General features: G+C 46.3%; 2 protein-coding genes across 8 annotated transcripts in view; one reads left to right on the top strand and one right to left on the bottom strand.

Moving 5' to 3' along the window:
* NT5C3A (5'-nucleotidase, cytosolic IIIA) overlaps positions 1 to 15,083 on the top strand; it is a 56,668-nt gene extending 41,585 nt beyond the window's left edge. For 5 of the 6 annotated variants that reach the window (XM_066239908.1, XM_066239911.1, XM_066239912.1 and 2 more), the window contains 8 exons: positions 2,084 to 2,182; positions 3,294 to 3,363; positions 4,669 to 4,715; positions 5,418 to 5,503; positions 8,780 to 8,869; positions 11,750 to 11,912; positions 12,664 to 12,864; positions 14,459 to 15,083. In XM_066239908.1, coding sequence (XP_066096005.1) covers positions 2,084 to 2,182; positions 3,294 to 3,363; positions 4,669 to 4,715; positions 5,418 to 5,503; positions 8,780 to 8,869; positions 11,750 to 11,912; positions 12,664 to 12,864; positions 14,459 to 14,560 — 858 coding nt within the window. In that variant the 3' untranslated portion in view covers positions 14,561 to 15,083. Of the gene's footprint in view, positions 1 to 802; positions 970 to 2,083; positions 2,183 to 3,293; positions 3,364 to 4,668; positions 4,716 to 5,417; positions 5,504 to 8,779; positions 8,870 to 11,749; positions 11,913 to 12,663; positions 12,865 to 14,458 lie in introns of all 6 variants that reach the window. The other variant, XM_066239913.1, reaches the window with a different exon arrangement.
* A 6,416-nt stretch (positions 15,084 to 21,499) lies between these two features.
* FKBP9 (FKBP prolyl isomerase 9) overlaps positions 21,500 to 26,904 on the bottom strand; it is a 33,618-nt gene continuing 28,213 nt past the window's right edge. For both annotated transcript variants that reach the window (XM_066239379.1, XM_066239380.1), the window contains exons 9-10: positions 25,411 to 25,574; positions 21,500 to 22,857 (exon numbers count right to left, since the gene is read on the bottom strand). In XM_066239379.1, coding sequence (XP_066095476.1) covers positions 22,681 to 22,857; positions 25,411 to 25,574 — 341 coding nt within the window. In that variant the 3' untranslated portion in view covers positions 21,500 to 22,680. The remainder of the gene's footprint in view (positions 22,858 to 25,410; positions 25,575 to 26,904) is intronic.

The raw sequence follows: 26,904 nt of genomic DNA, 5'->3' as shown, positions 1-26,904 counted from the left end.
AGACTCCCGCATGCGCCCCACCGGGATCCACCCGGCACGCCCACCAGGGGGCAATGCTCTGCCCACCAGGGGGCGATGCTCTGCCCCTCCGGGGCGTCGCTGTGTTGCGACCAGAGCCACTCTAGCGCCTGGGGCAGAGGCCAAGGAGCCATCCCCAGCGCCCGGGCCATCTTTGCTCCAATGGAGCCTCGGCTGCGGGAGGGGAAGAGAGAGACAGAGAGGAAGGAGAGGGGGAGGGGTGGAGAAGCAGATGGGCGCTTCTCCTGTGTGCCCTGGCCGTGAATCGAACCCCAGACTTCTGCACGCCAGGCCGACGCTCTACCACTGAGCCAACCGGCTCCGTAGAAACCAGGCTCCGTAGTAGGCTCAGTGCTGTTATCTTATCCATTAGCTGAAACATGAGGATGTGATTTGCACGAGGTCAGGTGTCTTCCTCAGAAAGGATACCCTGAAATAAAATGTTTAATATTCTTGGTGACACGCCCTGGCCCGACAGCTCAGAGCATCGTCCGACATGCACAGGTGGTTGATTTGATTACTGGTCAGGGCTCATCTGGAACAGTTGATGTCTCTGTCTCTCTCTCTCTCATCAGTAAATAAATTGAAAGTCTATCCATCTATAGATAGGAGAGATATGTAGATATCTGTATTGTTGCTTCCCACACTGAGTGAGTTTCTGAAGCAGCCTATGCTTGTCACTATGCATTTGTCACACAAGGCAGAGAGGTAACAGCAGAACTTGGTTGTTAAGGAGATGAACTTACTAGCTGGAAATGTTAATGTTAGCATTTCTCTTTCCTAGATACTTCTGCACCCACCTGTCCATCTTTGGAAAGCATTTCAGCCTTCTTCCAAACTTTGTCCATTGTGTAGAGACGGCATAGGATCCGATAGACTTACCCGGTCAGATTCTCTTGTAGCAAAGATACAAGCTCTAGAGAATTTTCTATAACTGTGCCCATTACACAGGTGAAATATGCTAATATTGGTAAGAACATACCCAGAATATGAAATAAATAAAGATGGTCAGGTACAAACCAGTATAGAACCTTGATAATTTGGTTCTGTGATCGTCTTTTTTTTATGCCGTGGAGCCAACTACTAAGTGGTCCATAATTGCCTCCTCCCTGTCTACTTGTGCATGTGATCTAAGACCCCCCGTGCTTGTGCTGAATTCCCTCTGATCCACTTCATTCTGTCTGCAGTAGGGAAGGAGGAAAGGTTACATTGTTTATGAAGGCTTTAGAAAAAGCCTGCATCAACCATGCTTATAGCAGCCTAATCCCAGTTGGTCTCATGCTTTTTAGTAGTTGTTCTGACTTGCAATAAATCTGTTGTAAAATTTATGCCTAAAACAATGAAGTCACTTGGGATATTATTACAATAAAGCAGAAGCATCTTGAAGCAACTTTTCCAAATTCAATATATTTGAATTATCGGTACAAAGGTAAATTTGAGGGGAATAATCATCTAATATTTGTTTCCATTCTAAGAAATTTTTGAAAATGTAAATATGAATAAAAACTAATACTTAAACAGAAAGGTTCTTACAAGAAAGCTCTTTATCAACAAGTTCAGACAGTCTTCATTCAATTCTCGCATTCCATTTCAGTTAATGAATTCTGTTAGAAATTCTTTCTTATAATTATCTATGTAATATTAATTTCAGAAAGCCAAAGTACATTATGAGAACAATATAAACTGTGCGTATACATGCATGTTTGTAATCAGAGAAATGAAACTAATGACAAAATGGTTCTTTATTTTTGGGTGATAGAATTCCAGGCAATTTCTTTTTTCTGTAATTTCTGTAATAAGCATGCATGACTTCTATAATTGGAAAAATTACACGCTCTAATAATGTATTCATTACAAATGCAGTTTTGTCTTAATCTTCTAGATGGAAACTACTAATGAGCTTTTAAACTTTTTGTGTATAAATGGTAATCTGATACGGCGGTTTGCTTGTTTTATATAAGGCCTCAATATTTTAAAACTTTTACATAATAATAAGCTTCTGCTTGGTATCAAAGGAACCTGAGAAAAGAGGAATTAAAAATAGATAATTTCCTTATATTTTTAGATGCCAGAATTCCAAAAAAGTACTGTTCGCATCAAGAACCCTACAAGAGTAGAAGAAATTATCTGTGGTCTGATCAAAGGCGGAGCTGTCAAACTTCAGGTGACTGAGTATCAAGAAGCCTTTATTTGATAAACGTTTATTTCTAATGTTCATGTAGATACATTTATCTCAGGGTTTGCTGTAATCTGAGCAATGAAAGTTTGGATAGACGTTCTAACGCCTGCCCTTTTAGAATGTAAAAGCTGAAAGATAAATCTAGAATTGGCCAAAAATGCATAGAATAGCCTGTTGGAAACAAAAATAAATAGCCTTGAAATGAATTTAGCTTTTCTTTAATATTAAGTACAAAGTTAAAGTACGGTGCTTAAGTATTAAACTATTTTAAGAGTATTAAATATGGAGAGTTTCAAGTTGCTCTTCTATCTTTTCTTTTTAATTTTTTTATTGGCTTTATGGGGGCGACATTGGTTAATAAAACTGTACAGGTGTCAGGGGTACAGTTCTGAACTACATCATCTGTATATTGCATTATGTGTTCACCACCCTACGTGCTCTTCCATCTTGTAATGAAATAAATCACAGTAATTCAAATTAACATGTCACTATTAAGGATAATTCGTTTTATAAAAAATAATTTAAATGGATATTTAAAATTTAAACTACATCAAAAATCTGGATTTTCAGTAAAAATAAGTTATTTCTTTCTTAAAACATTTTTGGGAAACTATTTAACCCAGTCCCCTAAGTTGCAAGAGCTGGCAGACTGTTACCGTGGACATTCATTGACAGATGTAGTTTATTTACCCATATGGACAAGTTACATCTAGAATGTAAGTGTCAATAACTAAGAGCCTCATATAGTTTAATTGCTTTCACTCCACCCACATTGATCAAGGGGGTTGAAATTGTGCGATGTTTTGTCTCTATGTATAACTATAACCATATTACACCTGCACTTGCAAATTCCTCTACTGATTAATCAGATTTTTTGCGGTAACACCACTCGGGCGTGTGAGGTCTTGATTCCCTTGTCGTTACGGTGATTCTCCGGGCTTTGTAGTGAACTGCATTAGGAAACTCAGTGTAGAGGGAATCACTTCCAGGAGGGGCCGGGTCCCCAGCACAGTCCCTGCCTCTGGGAAGTCCGCTGGCAGTACCTGTGTGCCCTTGTGGCTCTGTTCTCATAATGCCTTTTCCCCTTTTCTTCCAGATAATAACAGACTTTGATATGACCCTGAGTAGATTTTCCTATGAAGGGAAAAGATGTCCAACATGTCATAGTAAGTGTGGCACTCATAACAAATTCATGAAAGGATTCATTATTTTAAGATCCTTTTCTAGCTCCCATATTGTCTATAAGATTGGGGTTATTTTTATTTTCTTTGGACATTGAAAGTGAGGGCACCTGCCTTATGTTATTAAATTTTGAGGATTGATTTTCCCCTCTCATGTTATATTGATATAAATGGCTGTTTTCTGTACGGTTTCGGTTGTAAGAAGCATAACGACTTCTGAAATGTTTCTCTCCAAATGTAGTGTATTCAAGAAATTATCCAAGAAATATTGAAATGGACTTGAAATTGTGGAGTAACCTAAGAAACAGCATTTACCAATAAGGAACATTTTCTGGAAATGTGACTAAATTTTTGTCATTTATATGTAAATTAAGTTAAAGAATTAGTAAAAAAAAAAATCAAGTTAAAATGTGTTGCTAAAATAAGACACATTTTTTTATTTCCCAAACTTAGCAGTAAGTTTTTAAAATAATACTCTTCAACCTGGTAGAGAAGCTGTGGTGCCCGCCTTCTCATTGACTATTGATGCATGCGTAATTGGAGACATCATCTTGATAAATTACATAAAAACCTCAAAGTCATACCCTTTGGCCCAGTTATTCCTCTTTGGAAAGTTTCTAATCAAGTAATCCTAAAAGTAGGTACTAAAACTGTATTCACAGAAATAGTGGTAACCGAGTTCAACATAAAATAATTTATAATAAGCAAAAGCTTGGAAACAAGCTAAGAATTTGAACACTGTGGAAATAGTATCAATGCTGCCATGCCTATGTAACAGGATATATAGCCATCAGGAGTGATATTCACGGAGAGCTTTAAATCATATGAAGAAATACAGACTGCCTTGTGAAGTGAAAAAAAGCAGAATTCAAAAACAGATCTGGTTTCATCTCTTTTCTAACTGATAAGGCATAAAACTTTTAAGACTGAAAGGAAATACACCAAAATTTTATTCACATTGTTTATTAACATTTTATTAAGAAAAAAAGGTATATTTCAACATGTATTCCTTGTTTCTGTTTAATTAAGAAGGAGAGTGTGAAAGGGACCGTTCAGAATACAATTCAGTGTTTCAAGACTGAATTATCTGCCCAGTGGTATAAATAAGGAATCACGAAATCATGGATTTTTAAACCATTGTATTCTCTAGCAATGCCATGTGGGTTATAGCACTACACCAGCTGTTGTAATAACCATACTTCTTGACTTCATGTTTAAACGTAAGGGAAAAGTAATGTTGCTCATCCTGGTAGTATTTATCTTCACATCTGGTTTGCTTTCTCTCTTTAGATGTCATTGACAACTGTAAGCTGGTTTCAGATGAATGTCGGAAAAAGGTAAAAGCACTAACAGTAATCCAGTTACTGAAAGACTTCATTATCCTTTTTGCCTGAGAATTTCTTCAGATTCATTCATACGGACAAGAATGAATGCAAAGAGCCTGTAGCCATACCTGGCGCGGAGGAAACACTCAAGAAATGTTAGCTTTAGTCTGTGGATTTAGCACTCAACATATTTTAGAGAAAAAATTACAACAAAACGTACATGAGAAACTTAAATGATTACGAAAATATTCTGATGTCTTTAACTGGAAAATTAAAAGTACTTGGTTTCATGTAGGTTTTCCTCCTTTAAATTGATCAGGAAATTGCCTTCGTCCTCGGCTTTTTTTTTTTGAGTAGGTGTCTGTCGTGTCTATCTTAACAAAATAAGACTCCAAAGGTGAATCAAACTTTCACGAGAATAAAAAAATTCTTGTAGTGATAGTTTGTCGGTTTCACTGAATTGCTGACCTGAAAGTACTTAGGGGAAAAAAAGGTAGCTTTTTGCCAAGTATATTTAGTCACATGTAAACCAAAATCAACAGAAATCTTTTCATTTGCTACATGTACTAGGGACTCGTGACTCATGATCTCATCTCTACCGTTTGAAGCAGTTTATGGAAAACACTTGTTCACATTGTTGTTGCTTTCTATCAAACTAAGCAGCCTATTGACGGCTCTTCAGTCTTCATGACGACGGTATTTGTTTATTTCTAGTTGCTGCAACTAAAGGAAAAGTATTATGCTATTGAAATTGATCCTGTTCTTACTGTTGAAGAGAAATACCCTTATATGGTAGAATGGTAAGTGTGTATTGGGAATTGGGACAGTTAAAATATAATACAATGATAATACAATTACAACTAACGGTTTATTTTTCCCCTGCACCATGTATAAATAGATGGATAACTTGCCCAATGAGTTAGAGCAGTGACTAACCCTAACAAAACAGACACTAATTCTCTAATTACTCTCACAGTCCTCATAGTCTAGAATTAGTTGTGTTCTGTTCTGTTTTTTTGTTTTTTGGGGGGGTTTTCTCACCAGATGTGCAGGCTTTGTTAGAGGAGAAAGACCTGCCGGGCACTCCTCCAGGAAAAGAGCACTGGGTTACAGACTAGGGGCGAGTTATTTAGTGTTTGGGAGAGCCTGAGGGGATACTGAGGCAAAAGTCCTGGTATGTCCGGAATGCTCCTCCTTGGGGCGGCTTGTCAGCTTTTTGGAATTCTTGTCTCAGGGGCGATAGTCCAGTAAGGGTGAGGTCTGACAGCTAAGCGGAACATCAAGAGGTCAGTTTGGAATACACATATCTATCATTTCTCAGCTCTGTGGTTACATATAAAAGAAAGGCAGTTATTAATTTTATAATATATGGTGAGTGAGAGTGGGTGATGAGGAGAAAAAATTGGAAAATTATTGCTTCTTCTGGAGAGAACTCAAGAAGGGAACCATGCCAAGCCAAGTCCCTCATTCAGTTAAGGAGGTCGTCAATATCCATGCTGTAAGGTCTGAACCAGGCGATGTCTCTGAAAACCTGAGTGAGGAAGCAAAAAAAATTTTGCGAGGTAATAATTGTTAGTTGCTTGTTGCGAGTGCCAAGTGGACAGAGTGACATGGTGATACATGGTCTCCTGGATGAGCCTCATGAGACGTGCTGGTCTGGTTCCTCTCAAATGGGAGGACATGTGGAGATTTGTAGAAACAGGGAACCTCTTGGTGTAAGTTTTTGGAAGGACTGAATATTAAAAGGAAGGGGGTTTGGAGAACGTTCAGGAGGGAACTTCTTGGGTTGAGGGGTGGCTTCTTCCTGCTGTCATCCCTACCTATTTGATACTTCCCTCGTGGAGTTCTTCTTGGGGTATTGGGGAATAGGAGTGTAGGAGCATTTGACTGTAGGTAATCCTAGAGATTTCTCTCATCCGGGCCTGTAGGAATTTAATTTAAAAAAAAAAAAAAAAGAGAGGCAAGTGTTTGGAGATTAGGAATGCAGACAAAAGGAGGGTTGTATAGTGGGGGTGAAAGTTCTTCCATGGTCAAGTTAGAGATATTTTTCCCTGGCAGCCCTGGAGAGAGCAGTTAGCTTGAGCTAAAAGAAATGTTTCATGTCCTTCTTCAGCCAGGAAGACCCAGCGATCTTGTCCCCTTACTATGTGAAAGGTAAAAAGACTGAGAAGCATTAAGAGATGATTGTTATTCATTCTCAGGGATATTCATTCTCAGGGATATGGGAGAGCTTTAGGGTTAGGGGACCTATAAGGGGTTGAAAGATAGGATTTTGGAGGCTTGCTGATACAGGGTTTCAGATTTTTTTGTTTTGTGAGGGCACGTTTCAGGGTTGGTGTGTAGGGCTAGGTAGATTTTTCCAATTTTCTGATTCCCGAAGGTCTGCATGCAGTTCTGTAAGAAACTTTCTGGTCCAGCAGGGGTTCAGGACAGAGTTAGACAGTGCCGGCCAATCGACCTACAATTACACGTCCAAACAGAATCAGGGAGTAAGCCCGGGACGAGCTGCCGCTGCCCATTGCTTCCCTGGTTTTAAGTTTGGACGGCAAAGAGGGATCGTCCAGGCAGTTAGTACCCTGTCCCAGGTTTTGGCACCAGATATAAGAATGAGACGACACTCGATCACCAGATGTGCAGGCTTTATTCAAGGAGAAAGACCTGCCGGGGCACTCCGCCGGGAGAAGTGCCTGTTATTTTTTTTTAAGATGAAGATCAGTAGGAATGAATTTAAAATTCTGCACTGAAACCATAAACTCAAAACAAGACTTTTTATCCTTTGAAGTATATGGACAGGATGTGGCTCAGCCTAAAAGGACAAGCTATTAGGATTTAGATGGCCCCTGGACTGCGTTGGAGCCATCAGGTGACAGCTCATGAGAAATGGCCCTTCATTGCTGGTCGCGTTCATTGGACTGCGCCGTTCAAAGCAGGCCGCACGGGAAGCCCTGTGTTGGATCCTAAGAGGATGTTGTCAGGGGAGTCCACTAAGATAATCCCAGGAACGGAGCCATTCTGTTTGAGGAAGATTTCAAGGAGTAGAGAATTTTGACTTGAGAAGCAACACTGGGTGATTTTAGATATCTTAGAGCAGAAGTGCTGTTACTCATGTTCCTCATCCTGTCACCTGAGCACCTTGGACACGGATCTGTGTGAATGGAGTGAAGTATTGCAAAGAGGATAGGCTTCCTCAGCCTCCGGAATTGCAACCAGACTTGGAAGGCTTTAGGGTACGGGCTTCGGCGTGATGTAAAGCAGGGGTCCCCAAACTTTTTACACAGGGGGCCAGTTCACTGTCCCTCAGACAGTTGGAGGGCCGCCACATACAGTGCTCCTCTCACTGACCACCAGTGAAAGAGGTGCGCCTTCTGGAAGTGCGGCGGGGGGCCGGATAAATGGCCTCAGGGGGCCACATGCGGCCCACATTGTTAAGACTGTCTGGCAGTTCGCATTTTCTAGAACAATGGTATTAGCTTCCCTGGGAGAAGGGCTCACTAACAGGATGAGAGCCAACCAAAGAGGGGGTTTCACTGAGGATTAATATGGGGGTGGCATCTAGGTGTCAGGTGGAGAGGTTCTGAAGGCTGGTTCCACTGAGATGGTGTGATTATAGGTGCTTTTATGTAACTATAAAAACTTCCCACAGCAAGGACCTTCTTTCTTGTTCACTGGTCAGCATGGTCAGTCCTTAGGCGTCTCCTGAAACTTCAGACTACAGGCAGGAGAAAAGCAGGCCTTGCTCCCGTGGTTACTGCGGTCAGAGCGGTGCCCGTGCCTCCCGAGGCTGGAGCTCTTACCTGCAGCCGGAGCAAAGGTTCACACCTGGCGTCCTCCCACTGTCGTGTCAGCACGCTGACCGGAAGCCAGAGCACTGGGAAGTGCGGGACGAGCCTGTGCGGCCCCTTTCAGACACGAGGGCTACGTACCCGTTAGGGACGAGCTTAAAGGCCTGAAATGTAAACCCAGACTCTCACGACTTGAAAATACTGCATGTTCTCATACTGGAGGGGGCTTTGTAAGAAGGTAGCAGCTCTCATTTGCTTTCATTGCTGTTCTTTTTCTGTGATCATCAACTTCAGGTACACGAAATCACATGGTCTGCTGGTGGAACAGGCTTTACCGAGAGCTAGAATTCATGAAATCGTGGCTGAGTCTGATGTGAAGCTCAAGTAAGTGTCTTGGGTGTTTGTTGTTATTGTGAATGGTCTGTAGACTTGGACTGTTGTTACGTATGTACTCGAGTGTGTGTTTTTATTAATAGAGTCTCTAAGAACATCCCATCTAAAAATACTTCAAGAATGTGCCCCCCGCCCTGGCCAGTTGGCTCAGTGGTAGAGCGTCGGCCTGGCATGCAGAAGTCCCGGGTTCGATTTCCGGCCAGAGCACACAGGAGAAGCGCCCATCTGCTTCTCCACCCCTCCCCCCTCCTTCCTCTCTGTCTCTCTCTTCCCCTCCCACAGCCAAGGCTCCATTGGAGCAAAGATGGCCCGGGCGCTGGGGATGGCTCCTCGGCCTCTGCCCCAGGCGCTAGTGTGGCTCTGGTCGCAACAGAGCGACGCCCTGGAGGGGCAGAGCATCGCCCCCTGGTGGGCGTGCCGGGTGGATCCCGGTGGGGCGCATGCGGGAGTCTGTCTGACTGTCTCTCCCCGTTTCCAGCTTCAGAAAAATACAAAAAAAAAAAAAATGTGCCCCCCATCACATAATAAAAGCGAGGAGATGGGGAATTCAGAACGACATGGTAGATAGAGAAAGCCTTAAGAGCTGGAAGCACTAATTTTCATCTCCTCTCTCCAAGTTAAAATTTTCAAGACTAACAAAGTTATGAAACCAAAACCATTTTGAAATTCCTTTAGCAAAATATTTTTCAAAGACATGAAATGTGAAAAGAATGTCTGTGTCAAATTGAAAAGTATTTAGTACCCAGTTTTGTTTTGTTTTAATTGACTGGTTTTCTATAGAGATAGAGGAAGGAGAATGAGAGAGTGAAAAAGAAACATCAGTTTGTTGTTCCGCTTACTTATGCATCCATTGGTTGATTCTTATATGTGCCCTGACTGGGGATCGAACCTGCAACTTTAGCTTATCGGGATGATGCTCCAACCAGCTGAGCTACCAGCCAGGGCAGGCGGTACCCTGTTTTTAAATTAACATGAATCTACTTTCTGAATTCTCCAAGTCCCTTGAAAACTATCTCTAGGAAAGGTGAATATGCTTTAGCAAATAATAAAAATATTTCTCATACAGGAATTATGAGATACTAACATTTTAAAACTTATTTTTAATTCTGTTTACTGCCTCCCAAACTCTTCAGCTAGCAAGGCAAATATGATGCTGTTTCTTCTCTTTCCTTTTCTTTTTTGATGATGCTAAATTTTAAGGCAATCTTCTTCTAAGGAAGAAAACATTACCTTGTGTGAGAGTGTGAGGACACGTAGTGTTTCATTCCTTCGTTAGGCAGCTTATCCCACCACCCAGGAAGAGTAAAAGGAGAAGCGAGGAGTTTAAGATGAAAACCCTACCAGTAGCTGCAGACCTCAGGCAGGAGAGAGGCCAGAGCAGACGAGCCCAGGAACAAGCAGGGCTCTCCAGCTCTCCCTGAATGGGGTTTCAAGGTACGGCTTAACTAGCTGCTGTTAACGGTATAAATTCTGAACTGTAGGCTTATCCATAGTCAATATGAGTGTAAAATTGTCTAGTTTTAGCCCTGGCCTGGTAGCTTAGTTGGTTATGGCACGTCCCAGTACACTAAGGTTGTGGGTTCGATCCCTGGCCAGGGCACATACAAGAATCAACCAGTAGCCCCTTGGTGGGGGTGCAACGGATAGAGCACCACCCTAGAGCACCAGGGTCGCTGGCTTGACCCCCAGGGTCGCTTGTTCCAACCCTGGTCAGTGCACACGAAGAGCAATCAGTGGCACAACTAAATGGAACAACAACTTGATGCTTCTCTCTCTCTCTCTCTCTCTCTCTCTCAAAAGGAAATAAAATCACTCAATGAAAGCATAAATAAGTAGAACAACAAATCGATGTTTCTTTTATTTCTCTGTCCCTCCCCTCCTTTTTCTCTAAAATCAATCAATAAATTTTTTACTATTAGAATTTCTTAAAAGGAGGGTAAAAAGTTAACTGTTGTTTGAAAATGTATTGCTAGTGTCAGACATCAGTAACAGCCCCATTGGGCAATATTTAGAAGTGAGAATTAAGTGAGCCATAGAATTAGGGGAAAATATGTAGTTGTTTTTTTTTTAATTCAGAGAGGCAGTCAGACAGACTCCCGCATGCATCCAACTGGGATCCACCCAACAAGCCTACTAGGGGGTGATGCTCTGCCCATCTCGGGCATTGCTCCATTGCTCGAACCAAGCTTTTCTTTTTTTTTTTTGTATTTTTCTGAAGCTGGAAACAGGGAGGCAGTCAGACTCCCGCATGCGCCCGACCGGGATCCACCCGGCACGCCCACCAGGGGGCGATGCTCTGCCCATCTGGGGCATCGCTCTGTTGCGACCAGAGCCACTCTAGCACCTGGGGCAGAGGCCAAGGGGCCATCCCCAGTGCCCGGGCCATCTTTTGCTCCAATGGAGCCTCGGCTGCGGGAGGGGAAGAGAGAGACAGAAAGGAAGGAAAGGAGGGGGGTGGAGAAGCAGATGGGCGCCTCTCCTGTGTGCCCTGGCCGTGAATCGAACCCGGGACTTCCGCACTCCAGGCCGACGCTCTACCACTGAGCCAACCGGCCAGGGCCAAACCAAGCTTTTCTTAGCACCTCAGGCAGAGGCCATGGAGCCATCCTCAGCACCAGGGGCCAACTTGCTCTAATGGAGCCTTGGCTGCAGGAGGAGGAGAGAGAAGTGAGAGGGGAAGAGTTGGAAAAGCAGATGGGCGCTTCTCTTATGTTCCCGGACCGGGAATCAAACCTGGGTGGGACTTCCACATGCTGGGCTGATGTTCTACCACTGAGCCAACCAGCCAGGACCAGATTCTTTTTCTATATATCTAGGTGAAAAGAGAATATATCTTCACTTTAACAGTCATATCGTCCCTCCGTCCTGCAGGGAAGGATATGAAAATTTCTTTTATAAGCTCCAACAACACGGTATCCCCGTGTTCATATTTTCGGCCGGTATCGGGGACGTCCTGGAGGAGATTATCCGTCAAGCTGGCGTCTATTATCCAAATGTCAAAGTCGTGTCCAACTTCATGGATTTTGATGACAATGTAAGAATATCAAGACATTCTTCATAATTACTTTTAAAATCTGAAAATATTTTAATCATGTAAATGCATTTGTTATTTATTAGTTCACGCATACTCATTAAGTTAGGCCAAGTCAGTCGGCCTGCGATGGAATTTGTCACCTTTCCTAGTGTTGTTTCCATATCCATGTTTTAAAAACAGCTCTGCAGCCTGACCGGTGGGGGCGCAGTGGGATAAAAGCGTTGACCTGGAATGCTGAGGTTGCCAGGTCGAAACCCTGGGCTTGCCTGGTCAAGGCGCATGTGGGAGTTGGTGCTTCCTGCTCCTCCCCCATTCTTACTCTCTCTCTCCCCTCTCTAAAATGAATAAATTTTAAAAATTAAAAAAACTCATCAAAGAAAAGATCATCAGTAGTAATAACGCTTTTGTTCCTCAAGCTATAGACTAATATTAAAATTAGTAAAAACTTCTTTTAATGTAACTTAATGCAACAATTCTAAAGAATTAACATCCATGGATAGAAAAAAGAAGCAAATTAAAACTCATGTGATTTGATCAAGTTCTTCTAATCAAGACAATATAAGATACAATAAAATGGGACCTTTGAGTTAGGAACTAAATGAAAAGTAAAAATTGGACTTTCAACTCATGTTAATATTTAAAGTATCTCTAGAAAGTCATTTACTTCTCAGAGTCCTTACCTGTCATGAATGTAATCAATTTTGCAAAAATCCTGTTATTTCAAAGGATTTGTATAATATGATTTTAATAGGGGGTGCTCAAAGGATTTAAAGGAGATCTAATTCATGTATTCAACAAACATGATGGTGCCTTGAAGAACACAGAGTATTTCAATCAACTAAAAGACAACAGCAACATAATTCTTCTGGGAGACTCCCAGGGAGACTTAAGAATGGCAGATGGAGTAGCCAATGTTGAACACATCTTGAAAATTGGATATCTAAACGACAGAGTAAGTATACAAGTCTGTCATTTAATTCCCTTCTAAGAAAATACTAAGGTGCCTGAACAGGTGATGGTGCAGTGGTTAGAGTGTCGGACTAGGATGCAGAGGACCCAGGTTCAAAACCCCGAGGGTGCCTGACCAGGCGGTGGCGCAGTGGATGGAGCGTCGGACTGGGATGCCGAGGACCCGGGTTCGAGACCCCGAGGTTGCCAGCTTGAGCGTGGGCTTATCTGGTTTGAGCAAAAGCTCACCAGCGTGGACCCAGGGTCACTGACTCCTCGGTCTGCTGAGGGCCCATGGTGGAGGCACATGTGAGAGGGCGGTCAATGAACAACTAAGGTGTCACAATGTGCAATGAAAGACTGGTGATTGGTGCTTCTCATCTCTCCGTTCCTGTCTGTCTGACCCTGTCTATCCCTCTCTCTGCTCTCTCTGTCTCTGTAAAATAAATAAATAAATAAAAATTAAAAAAATTAAATAAAATCAACTTTCCTTTAAAAAAAAAAAAAAAAACCCCAAGGGTGCTGGCCTGAGCGCGGGCTCATCCAGCTTGAGTGTGGGGTCGCTGGCTTGAACCCTAAGGTCGCTGGCTTGAAGCCAAGGTCGCTGGCTTGAGCAAGGGGTCATTCGCTCTGCTGCAGCCCTGTTCCCCCAACCCCTAGTCAAGGCACTTAATGAAAACTAAGGGGCTGCAGTGAAGAATTGATGCTTCTCATCGCTTTCCCTGCCTGCCTGTCCCTATCTGTCCCTCTCCCTCTCTCTCTCTCTCTCTCTCTGTCTCTATTAAAAAAGAAGAAGAAAAAACTAGGATGAAACTGGATAGTAATTGTTACCCTAGCTTCCTTAGAAAGCAGCTATTTCACAAGTAAATCAGAAAACGCTAAGAACGATATGATTTCACACACAGGTGGGATATAAAACCAGGACTCGCAGGCATAGATCAAAGTGAAGTGGTTGCCAGGGGAGGAGGACGAGAGGGAAGGGAGCAGAGGCGGACAGACATACGGAAAATATTTGACTTTGGGTGATGGGCACACAACACAATCAACAGCTCAAAAAGCTATAGAGATGTTTACCTGAAACCAGTGTACTCTTACGCATTCATGGCACCCCAGCAAACCTGATTTCTAAATTAAATAGAGAAAAGCAGTTATGCGGGAGCCATCGGGGCCGTCCTCTCCCCCTCCCTGTGGCAGTGAGCAAAGGCGCTGGCACACAGGAGCACGTTGTTGGTGTTGGGGAGGGAGGGCGGGCATTATAAAGGGCCTCTCTTCTCTGGCTTCTCCACATTGGATAGCAATAGCAGTCTCCGGTCACGAGAATAAAAAAAAAAAACAGGGGCACCACATCCCCCCATTCGTGAACCCCTGGACTAGAGACTTCATCCTGGGAGAAACCCCCCCCATGTGGGAAATTTTCTATCCATGAGCCTTAAAGAATTTTTGAATACTTAAAAGTATTACTTCATTCCAGATGTTTTATGAGAGTGAATTTAATTGACCAGCAGAGCTAACATAACATTGAGGTTCGTACTGAAATTATCTGCGTCTTCTCCCCGTATCCTAACCCCTCTGGGTTTCTTGTTGTTGTTGCGGATTAGGTGGATGAGCTTTTAGACAAGTACATGGACGCTTACGATATTGTTCTAGTAAAAGATGAATCCTTGGACGTAGCCAACTCGATCTTACAGAAGATTCTGTGAGCCGGCAATCTTCAGGAGGACATCTCTCGTGCGGACTGCTCACGCGTTCATCGTGCTGGAAGACTTTTATTTATAACATATCCTTGCTCTCAAAGTGTTTTCAGACATACCGAATCCATCAACTGGAAGCTCCTTTTCTCCACCTCTCTCAACACACTCCTCACCGTATCTTTTGGCATAAAAAAGAAAAAAAATCTTGAAGTCAAAATTTGACAAATAACTGCCTACATTTCCAGAGCGAATTTTGTGGCTGAACGTCGCCACACGTTCGAGGAGCCTCTTCACGCATGCGTGACTTGAAGCACTGCCCTGTTTGTCATCTGAGGACATCACGCCGATGGCATCACCCTCTTCTGAAATTGTGCTCGTTACTTCGTTTGGGGGGGGGGGGATTGAAATTTACCAGAACTAGCACTTGGTATTTGAAAAAACCTTGCTGTCCATCCATGTGTCACTAATGATTTTAAATGTTCTGTATTGATGCACTGTTAATAAACATGAAATGAAAAGCTTTTTTAATTCTGTTGGCAAGACTGTCACTGACTCATTCAGTCAACACATATTTTCTAGGCACCTGCTGGGCTCATCTTGCATGTGTGATGTATGAATCCTGATGATGTTGTCATAGTGGCACTCAGGAAACAACATGTAGCTGGGTCTCAGAGGGACCGGAACTGGGTGCCCCAAGGTCAGGAACCAGCGTTACTCCCTGTAGTCTGGCTTCCCATTCCAAACGTCTGCCGCCCCTAAGTGCCTCATGCAGGCTTAGATCTGCCATCGTGATAAATCTGACCCTGGTTCTAACGCTGGAGCGCCAGAGTCTGCAAGAAGCTATCAATTTTCTTCAAGCATCTGAACTGTGATACGCAGAAAGCATGATCCGACTGGTTCCGGACACCCAGTGTGGGCAGCAGTCTGTAGCCCAGTCGGATGTGGCAGGGAGGCAAGGTCCCGGTGGTGAAAACCTTTCTCCCAAGGCACGCCACCCTTACCCTCCAGCACAATGTCTCGCTTCCGTAACACACCGTGAAACTGTGTGCTGGCAGAGAGGGGACTGTTACTCCCAGCGTAGCTACTCCCAAAGTCAAACCCAACACCAGTTTTCCTGCGTTAAAGCAGATAACATAGTGTGGGAGTATCAGAATTACCTGGCAGACTTTCACGTAGAAAAATGTTGGGCATCTCTGATCTCATGATAGCTGGTTACCCCTGTAAAAAAGGAAGTAGCTATTTGGAGCTATTTCCAGGGGAGTTTGTCGTATGCTTCCACAAAAACATGTTGCGTCGTGTGAGAGTCAAGAATACTGCAGTTATGACCTGTATTCAAGTCACGCCTCTGCCCTTTCCTAATAGGGCGAGGTCAGTCACCTCCCTGCGGAATGAAGGGCTAGCCACTTCCACAATAACATGATTATTGGGCCAAGGCCTCTGCCTCTTCCACTCCAAGCCTGTGACCCTATCACCTCTCACAGCCCCTGAGGCTACTGATATTAAAAATACATTCATCCTTCACCATATCGCGGTTCACTTTTTGTGGTCTTACTGTATCGTGGGTTTTTCACTATATCACGGGATCTTGCGGTATATAGGTATTTTTATATATTTATTATTTTAATTATGTTTACAGCAAAATAAGTGTGGGAAAGGTTTATAAGAGTGTGGAGAGGGTTTATAAAGCCTTAAAATATATATAAATAATAAATATAAGGTTGCTACTTCACGGGCTTTCGCCTGTCATGGGTGGTTCTGGGACCTAACCCCTGTGATAGAAAAGGGACCACTGTACTTGTTTTCCGGTTCCGTTTTCAGAGGTGTGTGATCTAGCCGTTAGGAAACAGGCTGTCGAGTCAGGCTGCCTGGATTTGAGTCCTCTTCCCACCACTCAGTAGGTGCGAGGCCAGTGTGCTCATCTGTGCGGTGGGGTAATGATGTGTCCTCTAGATTGGTGAGGATGAGGAAAACTGGGGCCGTGGAGCTGGAGAGCAGTTGACCATTTCCAGTAACTGGATTTAGAAATGACATCTATGTGTGGGCATTTACATTTTATGTTTGCATTTAGAATAGCTTAGCACAAGCATTCAACATTGTTAACTATTACCCATCCACAAAAGTATAAGCTATTACATCCCCAGCATAGTATGGGTGAATTGATCAAGTGGAAATGTCTTTTTCGGCTCTGGTGAACATTGGTAGTGTACGGTAACTATCGTATCTCTAAAGAATAGCATTAGTTGCCTGACCAAGTGGTGGCACAGTAGATAGAGCGTTGGCCTGGGATGCTAAGGACCCAGGTTTGAAACCCCGAGGTTGCGCCGGCTTGAGCACTCACCAGCTTAAGCACGGGGTTGCCAGCTCGAGCGTGTGAGAGTGGGATCATAGACATGGTTGCTGGCTTGAGCCCAAAGGTCATTAGCTTGAAGGCCAAGGTCGCTGGCTTGAGCAAGGGGTCACGGTCTTGGCTGGAGTCCCTGTCCCTGGTCAAGGCACAAAGGAGAAGCAATAGATGAACAACCAAGGTGCCGCCATGAAGAATTGATGCTTCTGATCTCTCTTCCTTACTGTCTGTCTGTCCCTGTCTGTTCTTCTCCCTCCCTCCCTATCTCTAAAACAAACAAACAAAAAAACATTAGCTGGTAGTTTTTCTTTCAATTTCAAGTTTTACTTTTTGAGGTAAAGCAGTTTTTAGTGCTAAGATGAACAATTTTGACGAAACTGGAAAACAAACCCTGTGAGAGATACTAGCTCATTCCAGAGTGATTCCACAAGGTAGCTATACCTTCCATGCCGTAACAGACCCCAGAGTTGAGCAGGTGGATTAGATCACTGGAGGTTCTATCCAGAGTTCACGTTCAGAGTTTCTTCTCTTTGGTATACCCTATGGAGGAGACTCAGGAAGGAAAAGGTACATGTGTTCTCCCGTGACTAATCCTACAACTTCGCAAGGTCGCCCCAGGACTTAACAATCAAACTGCGTGTTGTGCCGAGTCTGGTTATTTCAGCCCAAGTTAAGAGAGAAGGTAAACGATGCCGCAACGTGAGGGGCGCAGGCGTAGGAGTGAGTCATACATGGGATCTGAGGCTATGATGTTGTGACGTAGAGGAAGCTGCTGACTCTTCTAACCCTCGGTCTTCACCTCTGTAAAGTGAGGTAAGGGGTTAACAGGTCCTCACTGTGTGCTGGGCCCCAGAGAGACAGTCCTTAACAAATCAGACCTGCCTCCTGCCTGCGTGGGCCTTCCACCCTGGAAGATGGGACGGAAGAACAGAAGTGATAAGCGGTCAGCAATGAGGTGAGGGTTAAAGGACAGCCGGTGTAAACTGGAAGGCATGCCCTGACCTGAAGTGCCAACCATTAGGACAAAAGACCACACTGAATCAAACAGTATTTTAATAAGCTTTAATGTTTATATCTGCAACCAGCAATGAGTAACTGGGAGCAGTATTCTTTCATAAGAAGTCCCCAGAACCCCAGGTGAGCCAGAAAGGCTTCAAAGAAGGCAACGTTTTCCCTGGAAACCTAAGTAGTGTGTTTACATATAACCTTGCGGTCAGGCCAACGTCCCGGCCAAAATGAAAAAAAAAAAAATTCTGTCTTAATACTTTTGAAAAGCAGCATAATTTCCTGAGTCATCAGAGATCAACACTCCCTGGGTTTTAACAAAATAGTGCAGACTGCTTACGCTGGCGAAGTAGCCTTGTGGTGTCCAAGCACATGTGTTCCTCAGATATCTTGTTCTCTCATCCCCCCACGAGGCATAAATGACTCAGTTCACCGTTTGGGCCTCAATTTACAATCTGTGTCCTCACGTAGAAACCGGACATGTGTTCTGTCAGGAGGCCCCAGCCCTCAGCGGCGACGCAGAACTTGAATGTCAACTGACTGAAGGAAAAGGCTGGCTGGCAGCCCTGCCCTCCCTTTGACCCCGAAGGGGCACTCGCAGCCCTCCCGCAGAGCTGCGGCCATCGAAATGCGGGCACAAGCAGGGGCTGCAGCAGCGGCACCAAGCGAGGCCAGCCGAGCTGCCCACCCTGGCGGAGGGATTCAAGCCCACACGCGGCACAGCCACAGATAATGCACGCCCTCCTTAGCAAGGAGAAGACAGGCAGCACTCAACAATGAGCCAAGAGCCTTCGAAAGATAAATGAACCCACATGGTATCACTTATGTGTGGAATTTTAAAAATAAAAAAAGCTGCAATCAAAAAAAAAGTAAAAGAGTGGTTACTCAGGGCTTGGGCTGGGGAAGGAGGGAGAGGTTGGTAATGGATACAAACTTTCCATTTTAGGCCTGGGCATCTAAAGTATAATGAGGTGACAACGCTTGATGACACTACTCTAGACAGTTGAAATTTGCTAAGAGAGAACTTGAGAATGTTCTCACCAAACAAGGGGAAAAGATGAACACGTGAGGTGACGGATGTGTTCATGAACTAGAAGGGGTGGGGGGTTCCTTTCACAATATACGTCCAATCGTCCATGCCTCGTGGGGAGTGGACTGTCTCAGAGATCAGAGAACATGACACTGAGCACGCCCGGGGCCTATGTGCTTGGACCAGAAGCTACTGTGGAGGCGTAAGCAGTCTGCACTACTTTGTATATCCTTTCATATACCCTTTACATAATCTTAACAATTTTACTTGTTAATTATACCTCGATCAATCTGGGAAAAAAGAGGGAAAAACAAAGAAAGCCGACAGGTGGAAACCCGAGATTTCGGGTCTGAGTCTGAGGCCCGGGAAGGACCGTGCCGTCAGGCAGGTAGCGTTTTAGAAACAAAAGCAAGCGCAAGGTTCCCCTCGTCTTGCTCAGCCCTCAGTCTCCCCAGAGAAACTTTCATTTCATTCAGCCAAACGGTTTCCAGCGGTGAAGTAACTCAAGCAGGACCAGCTAAAACCCGGGGGTGGCGAATCAGCCCGAGGCGTTGATCCCCACGGAGAGGCGTACCTGATGAGGACGTGGGCGGTCCTACGCGTTTCGCGGGCGTTTCCACGTAGTGCCCTTACCAGCCTGTCTAGGGCGCAGCAAGGATTCTGTTGAAGGAAAACTGAGTGACTCTGTACCGGCTAGGAGAGGGTTAAGGAACGTTAGTGACATTGGTGGCAGCAGCCTGGAAGGCCATGGGCATCTCCTTTGCCTCCCCAAAAGCACACGGACTCCGTATTGTTTACTTTTAGTAAACAATAATATTTGCTTTTGAAAACCATAGATATATTACATACTTCCCCCATACGCGTGCCAATGATTCTCCATCTCCTCCCAGCCTGCTCCCTCCTCAATTCAGTCTCCGCTTCTCTCCGCTCCCCAGGGGGCTGGCCAGTCTCGCCAGCCGGAGCTCCTTTTCTCCTGGTGCCTCCTGGGATCAGCCACCGGGCGCTCCCCGCAGACCAGACACTCCTTCCTGTCTGCGTCAGGGCCAGCCCCATTCCGGGACTGGCGCAGGCCCCCCATGACTCCTACTAGATCAGGGGTCCCCAAACTTTTTACACAGGGGGCCAGTTCACTGTCCCTCAGACTGTTGGAGGGCCCGACTATAAAAAAAAACTATGGCCTGACCAGGCAGTGGCGCAGTGGATAGAGCGTTGGACTGGGATGTGGAAGAACCCAGGTTCGAGACCCTGAGGTCTCCGGCTTGAGCGCGGGCTCATCTGGCTTGAGCAAAAAGCTCACCAGCTTGGAACCAGGGTCGCTGGCTCCAGCAAGGGGTTACTCAGTCTGCTGAAGGCCCGCGGTCAAGGCACATATGATAAAGCAATCAATGAACAACTAAGAAGTCGCAATGCGCAACGAAAAACTAATGATTGATGCTTCTCATCTGTCTCCATTCCTGTCTGTCTGTCCCTGTCTATCCCTCTGACTCTCTATCAGTCTCTGTAAAAAAAACAACAAACAAACAAAAAAAAAACTATGAACAAATCCCTATGCACACTGCACATATCTTATTTTAAAGTAAAAAGCCAAAATGGGCCCTGGCCGGTTGGCTCAGCGGTAGAGCGTCGGCCTAGCGTGCGGAGGACCCGGGTTCGATTCCCGGCCAGGGCACATAGGAGAAGCGCCCATTTGCTTCTCCACCCTTCCGCCGCGCCTTCCTCTCTGTCTCTCTCTTCCCCTCCCGCAGCCAAGGCTCCATTGGAGCAAAAGATGGCCCGGGCGCTGGGGATGGCTCTGTGGCCTCTGCCCCAGGCGCTAGAGTGGCTCTGGTCGCAATATGGCGACACCCAGGAGGGTCGCAACATGGCGACGCCCAGGATGGGCAGAGCATCGCCCCCTGGTGGGCAGAGCGTCGCCCCCTGGTGGGCGTGCCAGGTGGATCCCGGTCGGGCGCATGCGGGAGTCTGTCTGACTGTCTCTCCCTGTTTCCAGCTTCAGAAAAGATGAAAAAAAAAAAAAAAAAAACCCCAAAACGGGAAGAAATACAATATTTAAAATAAAGAACGAGTAAATTTAAATGAACAAACTGACCAGTATTTCCATGGGAACTAGGCTCCTCTCACTGACCACCAATGAAAGAGGTGCCCCTTCCGGAAGTGCGGCGGGGGCCGGATAAATGGCCTCAGGGGGCCGCATGTGGCCCGCGGACCGTAGTTTGGGGACCCCTGCACTAGATGGACCTGCCTGTGCTCCCCTCCACCCTTCAGGCCCAGGGAGGCACAGCCGCTTCCTGCTGTTGCTGGCCACCAGCCGTCCTGGGTTCCCTGACATTCTTCCTGGGTCCCCAAGTCCTATCCACACCTCTGCACACAGTCCTTTCATTAGCTTTCCTGCAGGAGTCCCCGGGAGGGTGTTTCCAGCCCGGACCCTGACCCTTCCCACACTCTGTACTTCACGGTTCGGCACTCTCCCAACTCAACACAGCCCCCGCTGCACAGCGGATTCCGGCTGCATGGGACATTTCCCTGGGGATCCTCTTAGCTTCAAATAAAACACCACAGAGCCTGATGATAGAATTCAACATTTTATATACGAAAAGATCGGTTTTCCAACATTCAATTGAACGAGTGCACAGCATTCTCATGGACTACCTCAGAGCTACGTCAGTACAAAAAAAAAACAAACCAGTTTAAATTAGTAAAATGAAGCAGTTTCAGAAGGAAAATCATGGGTTACTTCAGAGTGAGTGCCACCACCAGTGGAGAAGAGAGGACATAAAGCAGCCAGGTGGTCACTGCGTAACGTGGAGGCAGGGACAGTGTCCTTGTTTTCCTCTGCAGGGCGAGGCCCCAGGCTTTCGGGCACCTCCCTCTCCGGGACACAGATGAGCAGCAGAAATATGTCACCTTATTGATGCTCACCTGCTGGGATGGCATAGCCACCCGAGCCACGGAGAGATGTTCTGGAGCTCGGCGTAGCCAGCAGCCCTGCACGTATCTATCTGATCTAAGGATCCAGTGCGCTAGGGATCGGGTGATGGGAACAAAGAAGAGGGAAGCAGATCATCTCATGTGGCAAACGCAACTTCTCTACCTGTGGTCCTGAGTGCCTTTTATTTGGTCCGCTGACTTTCTTTTTAGCCTCCAAGTTACCCAATCGGAGGACCACAACGGTGTGGGGCATGATTTAACTAGAAAAGTGCGTGTGTGTGTGTGTGTGTGTGTGTGTGTGTGTGTGTGAGAGAGAGAGAGAGAGAGAGAGAGAGAGAGAGAGAGAGAGAATGTGTAGGGGAAGGTGGAGGCTTTCTGGGAATCCTGCTGGGATATACCCCTTGTTTTTTCTTGCCCATCTGGACAATGCTTGTAGAACACCAGCAGGTTAAAAAAATTTTTCTTAACCCTCTTTACATAGGTACTTTTTCTTCTGTTCCCTCCAAGATGGTTATAACCTCTGTGTGACACTATTTTCCTCTAATAACAAAACTACTCAGAAGGCCCACGGACCACGGTTGGCCGTGAGACCTCTTCAATACCCTACACAGCCCATGCTAAGGCACCCCGCGCTGGTTTTGTTTAACATCACTGGCATTCGGCCTAAAATTTCTCACCATGTGCGTCGACCCACCCTTGATGTGTGACCCACTACCACTCGCTGACAGTTTCACCTTCCGAGAGACCCTCACGCCCTCACGGCACGATCTGCCACCATGGGGGAGGGGGGGCTCCGTGTCGCACAAGTGGCTGGCGTTGGCGTTAGAGTTCATCGTGTTTGGCCTCCTGGTCTTTGAGTTTGAACTCCTCTGCTGTCACCTTGCCGTCTCCGTTCCGGTCCTGGTTGGTGAACATGTTCTTCATAATCAGCTCGGCGTCAAAGCCAGGAGCGAGCTTCCCTTTGCCCGAGGCCACCTGGGCATGAATGTACTCTGAGAACTGCAGAGGGGACAGGACAGACCTTGAGATACAGGGGCCGAGAGCACCCAGCCCAGGCCCGAGGAGAAGGGGATTTCAGTCTGAGCTACCAAAACAGACAATCTCTCATGAGCTGCACGGCCTGGGATTTTCTCTCCCCACGAGGTGAGTCCAGGAGCCCTCGGGTTCCAGGCAGGCACCCCCAGTGGCTCCCAGAGCTGTCCCCTCCTCCCTGAATCAGCCCCTTTCTTCTCCAAAGGCTCAGGCCTGACCTCCCTGCCCTCTGGGAACACCGCTGTCTAGCTGTCTACGTTCGTACGTTCATTCATTCATTCAAGAAACACCCCCAAAACTCAAAAACACTGGTACATAAAGACACATGCAGCCCCGTGTTCACTGCAGCATTGTTCATAGTGGCCAAGACATGGAAACAACCAAAAAGCCCTTCAATAGAAGATTGGATAAAGAAGATGTGGTACATATATACTATGGAATACTACTCAGTCATAAGAAATGATGACATTGGATCATTTACAACAACATGGATGGACCTTGATAACATTATACTGAGTGAAATAAGTAAATCAGAAAAAACTAAGAACTATATGATTCCATACATAGGTGGGACATAAAAATAAGACTTAGGGACATGGATAAGAGTGTGGTGGTTACCGGGGATGTGGGGGCAGAGAGGGAGGTGGGAAGGGAGGGGCGGGGCACAAAGAAAACCAGATAGAAGGTGACGGAAGACAATTTGACTTTGGGTGATGGGTATGAAACATAATCAAATGTCAAAATAACCTGGAGATGTCTTCTCTGAACCTATGTACCCTGACTGATCAATGTCACCCTATTAAAATTAATAATAATAATAAAAAAGTATCACTCACTGTGTAAGGAGCACCATCCTAGAGCAACATCAATAAACAAACAAAACATCTGCACATTCCAGTAGAAAAGACACACAGTTAAAAACGAACAGCAAAAATAAGTTACATATTCAGTTAGAAAACAAAGAGCTCTAAGGGATATTAAAAGTGCAAGTGGGGCCCTGGCCGGTTGGCTCAGTGGTAGAGCGTCGGCCTGGCGTGCAAGGGGTCCCGGGTTCGATTCCTGGCCAGGGCACACAGGAGAAGCGCCCATCTGCTTCTCTACCCCTCCTCCTCTCCTTCCTCTCTGTCTCTCTCTTCCCCTCCCACAGCCGAGGCTCCATTGGAGCAAAGATGGCCCGGGCGCTGGGGATGGCTCCTTGGCCTCTGCCCCAGGCGCTAGAGTGGCTCTGGTCGCAACAGAGCGATGCCCCAGAGGGACAGAGCATCGCCTCCCTGGTGGGCAGAGCGTCGCCCCCTGGTAGCCATGCCGGGTGGATCCCGGTCAGGTGCATGCGGGAGTCTGTCTGACTGTCTCTCCCCATTTCCAGCTTCGGAAAAATAAAAAAAATTTAAAAAAAAGTGCAAGTGGGTGAGGGGTCGAGTACCAACGCGTGGTCAGGGTTAGACCCCAGGGGAAAAGGGAGACTTAGCGAAAGGCTTGAAGGAAGTGAGGGAAGGAGCCAGTTATCTCAGGCAAGAGTCCCCTGGGCAGACGGAAGAGCTAGTGCAAAGGCCCAGGGGCTGCATGCCAGTGTGGGTACAGAACAGACCAGCGAGAGGGGAACAGTGGGAGAGGAGGTCACAGTGAGCAGGGTGTGGAAGGCCTGGCAGAGCCTTTATGAGCCACTGTAAGGACTTCAGGGATAGGGGGACCTCTTCAGAGCTCTGAGTCACAGCAGACCTTAATCTGAGTCATGTTTTCTCTCAGAGAAAAGACTCCTGGGTAAGGCTGAAGGAGCTCTGGGAAAGCGAGGTGTTCCGGAAGCTGGGGAAAGAAGGTGCCGTGCAAAGGAGTCCGCTGTGTTGACATAAGAGCGTGAGGACAGACCACGGGACTCAGCAATATGAAAGGCACCCCTTGGCAGGAGGAGATGCAGTGCTCATGCAAGCCCTCCAGCAGCCGGGGAAATGCTGACAGTGTGAGGGAAAGGGGGAAGGCTGGGGTGATGTCCTTGAATGAGCAGGCGAGGACTTCACCAGGGTTGTGACAGGACAGGGGACTCCACTTCCCCACTCCAGGAAAAAGAAGACAGGATCTGGGCGCTCAAACAGGGGTGTGGATCATCCTGGCTCAAACCCTGGGGAGCTGTGTGACCCTTGGGCAAGTCATTTACCTCCTCTGTGCACAGCTGCTTTTTCTGAAAACTGGGGACCATTCCATGGCCGTGGTGAGGACCAGGCAAGATGACAGATGTGGAAGCACTGAGCACTGGGCAGGTGTGCAGCGAGCAGCTCACGCTGATCCACATCTGTGAGCCCTGGAATCAGTCCCTGCACCTCTCGGGCCCCGGTTTCTTCAAAGAGCTGCAACTTAGCCAGTGTGAACGTGCTAGGTACGTGAGCGTGCAGGCTGTCATTACCACAGGAGATAAGCCCAGGTGTCCTCCTGGCTCCGAGAAGCCTTCCCATTCGGAATGGGTCCCCCGGCCCAATAAGGCTCCCTGAGCTCATCTAGTCCCCACTGCCCTCAAAGGCCAGCTACCTCTTCCAGGACGACTTCTCCATTGCCATCCTTGTCGATTTCTTCAAAGAGGTTGGGTGACACCTCGCCGTTCCATATGAACATGTACCCCTCCGGCAGGCCGGCCACCAGCTCCAACAGCTCGATGTCAAACACCAGCACGGCGCTACCCGGCACTTCTCCGTCTGCCTCGGCGACAGGGAGGGGGCGGGGTTAGCGCCGACAGGGAGGGGGCGGGGTTGGCGCCGGGGAGGGGGCGGGGTTAGCGCCAGGGAGGGGGCGGGGTTGGCGCCAGGGAGGGGGCGGGGTTGGCGCCAGGGAGGGGGCGGGGTTAGCGCTGTGCGTCAGTCGCCCGGCCCCTCGACACCGCCCCCCCACCCTCCCTGCGCCAGCTGCCTCGTGGAGGGCAGGCAGTTCTGGTGAAAGCCAAGTTCACCATCAGCATGTGGTTTTGCCAAACTGCAGGTGGTGACAGTGAGTGAGTCATCAAATCCGTTAGAGGATGGTGACCAGCATTCTTTTGTGTTTTTTTTTAAATGAACGAACAAGATAAAACAGATCAGGACGGGCCGCCCATAGAAAGGATAGGTATCATTTTATGAAGCGTGAGTTTCAACCTTTTATATAAAACTAAATGTACACGTATATGTGTATAAATTGTGTATGTACTTCTTACTGTGTGTCTCGGTGAGAAAAATTTGAAAGCCACCAGGAGAGACTACAATGGGAGAACTTTTGAATAAATCTAATGGCGGAACTGTAAGAATAATAAAGTATGCCTTAGAAATCATGACCTAAGGCATGACGGTGAACTCAAATTCACGAGCAGTACTGTGTCTACAGTAGGGGCCCCAAAGAAGCACGTGAATGTATATGCGTATATAATATGTACTGTTTAAAGTTACTATCACAGAGTATGATATAGTTACTTAATATATAATCACAGGAAACAGTTTCCTGTCCCAGGAAACAGTTCCAGGAGGAAGCACCGGCCTGCCTGCAAGAAATTGCCTGGAAAGGTCCTTCAGGGACATTTCCCGCACGTGGGTGTGAAGTCTGAGGTTTATCACCCGAAACCCTGCTTTCTCAAGAGGGCACGGAACCTTAGTCTGGCATGAACTCCGAATTCACAGGGGTCTTTAAACAAAAATGCTAAATACTTTAAATCAACAACAGACTCTGGGTTCAAAATGGAGGGAGCAGGGTTGGGGGACCGGGTAATAAAGGTGAATGGGTGAGCAGTGCAGATAGGTAGTCACAGCGCGGGCGGCCGTGGGGACGCGGCGTGCAGCACGGGGAACGTCGTCATCTATACTGCAGGGGTGGGCCAGCGTAGGTTGACCGGTGTGAGTACACAGAACAGTTTACTTTTGTATTATTATTTAGTTAATTATTGTATTATTTTCCATTCGGACAACTGTCAACCTACGCTGGCCCACCCCTGGATTGCGATTACTACGTACGCTGCCAGGCGGGCACTGGAAATATCAGGGGGAACTTCGTAAAGGATAGGAC

Source organism: Saccopteryx bilineata, chromosome 7 (genome assembly GCF_036850765.1).
Source record: "Saccopteryx bilineata isolate mSacBil1 chromosome 7, mSacBil1_pri_phased_curated, whole genome shotgun sequence".
Lineage (NCBI taxonomy): Eukaryota > Metazoa > Chordata > Mammalia > Chiroptera > Emballonuridae > Saccopteryx > Saccopteryx bilineata.
The sequence above is the reverse complement of the archived record's forward strand: the minus strand, read 5'-3'. Positions and strand labels throughout refer to the sequence as shown.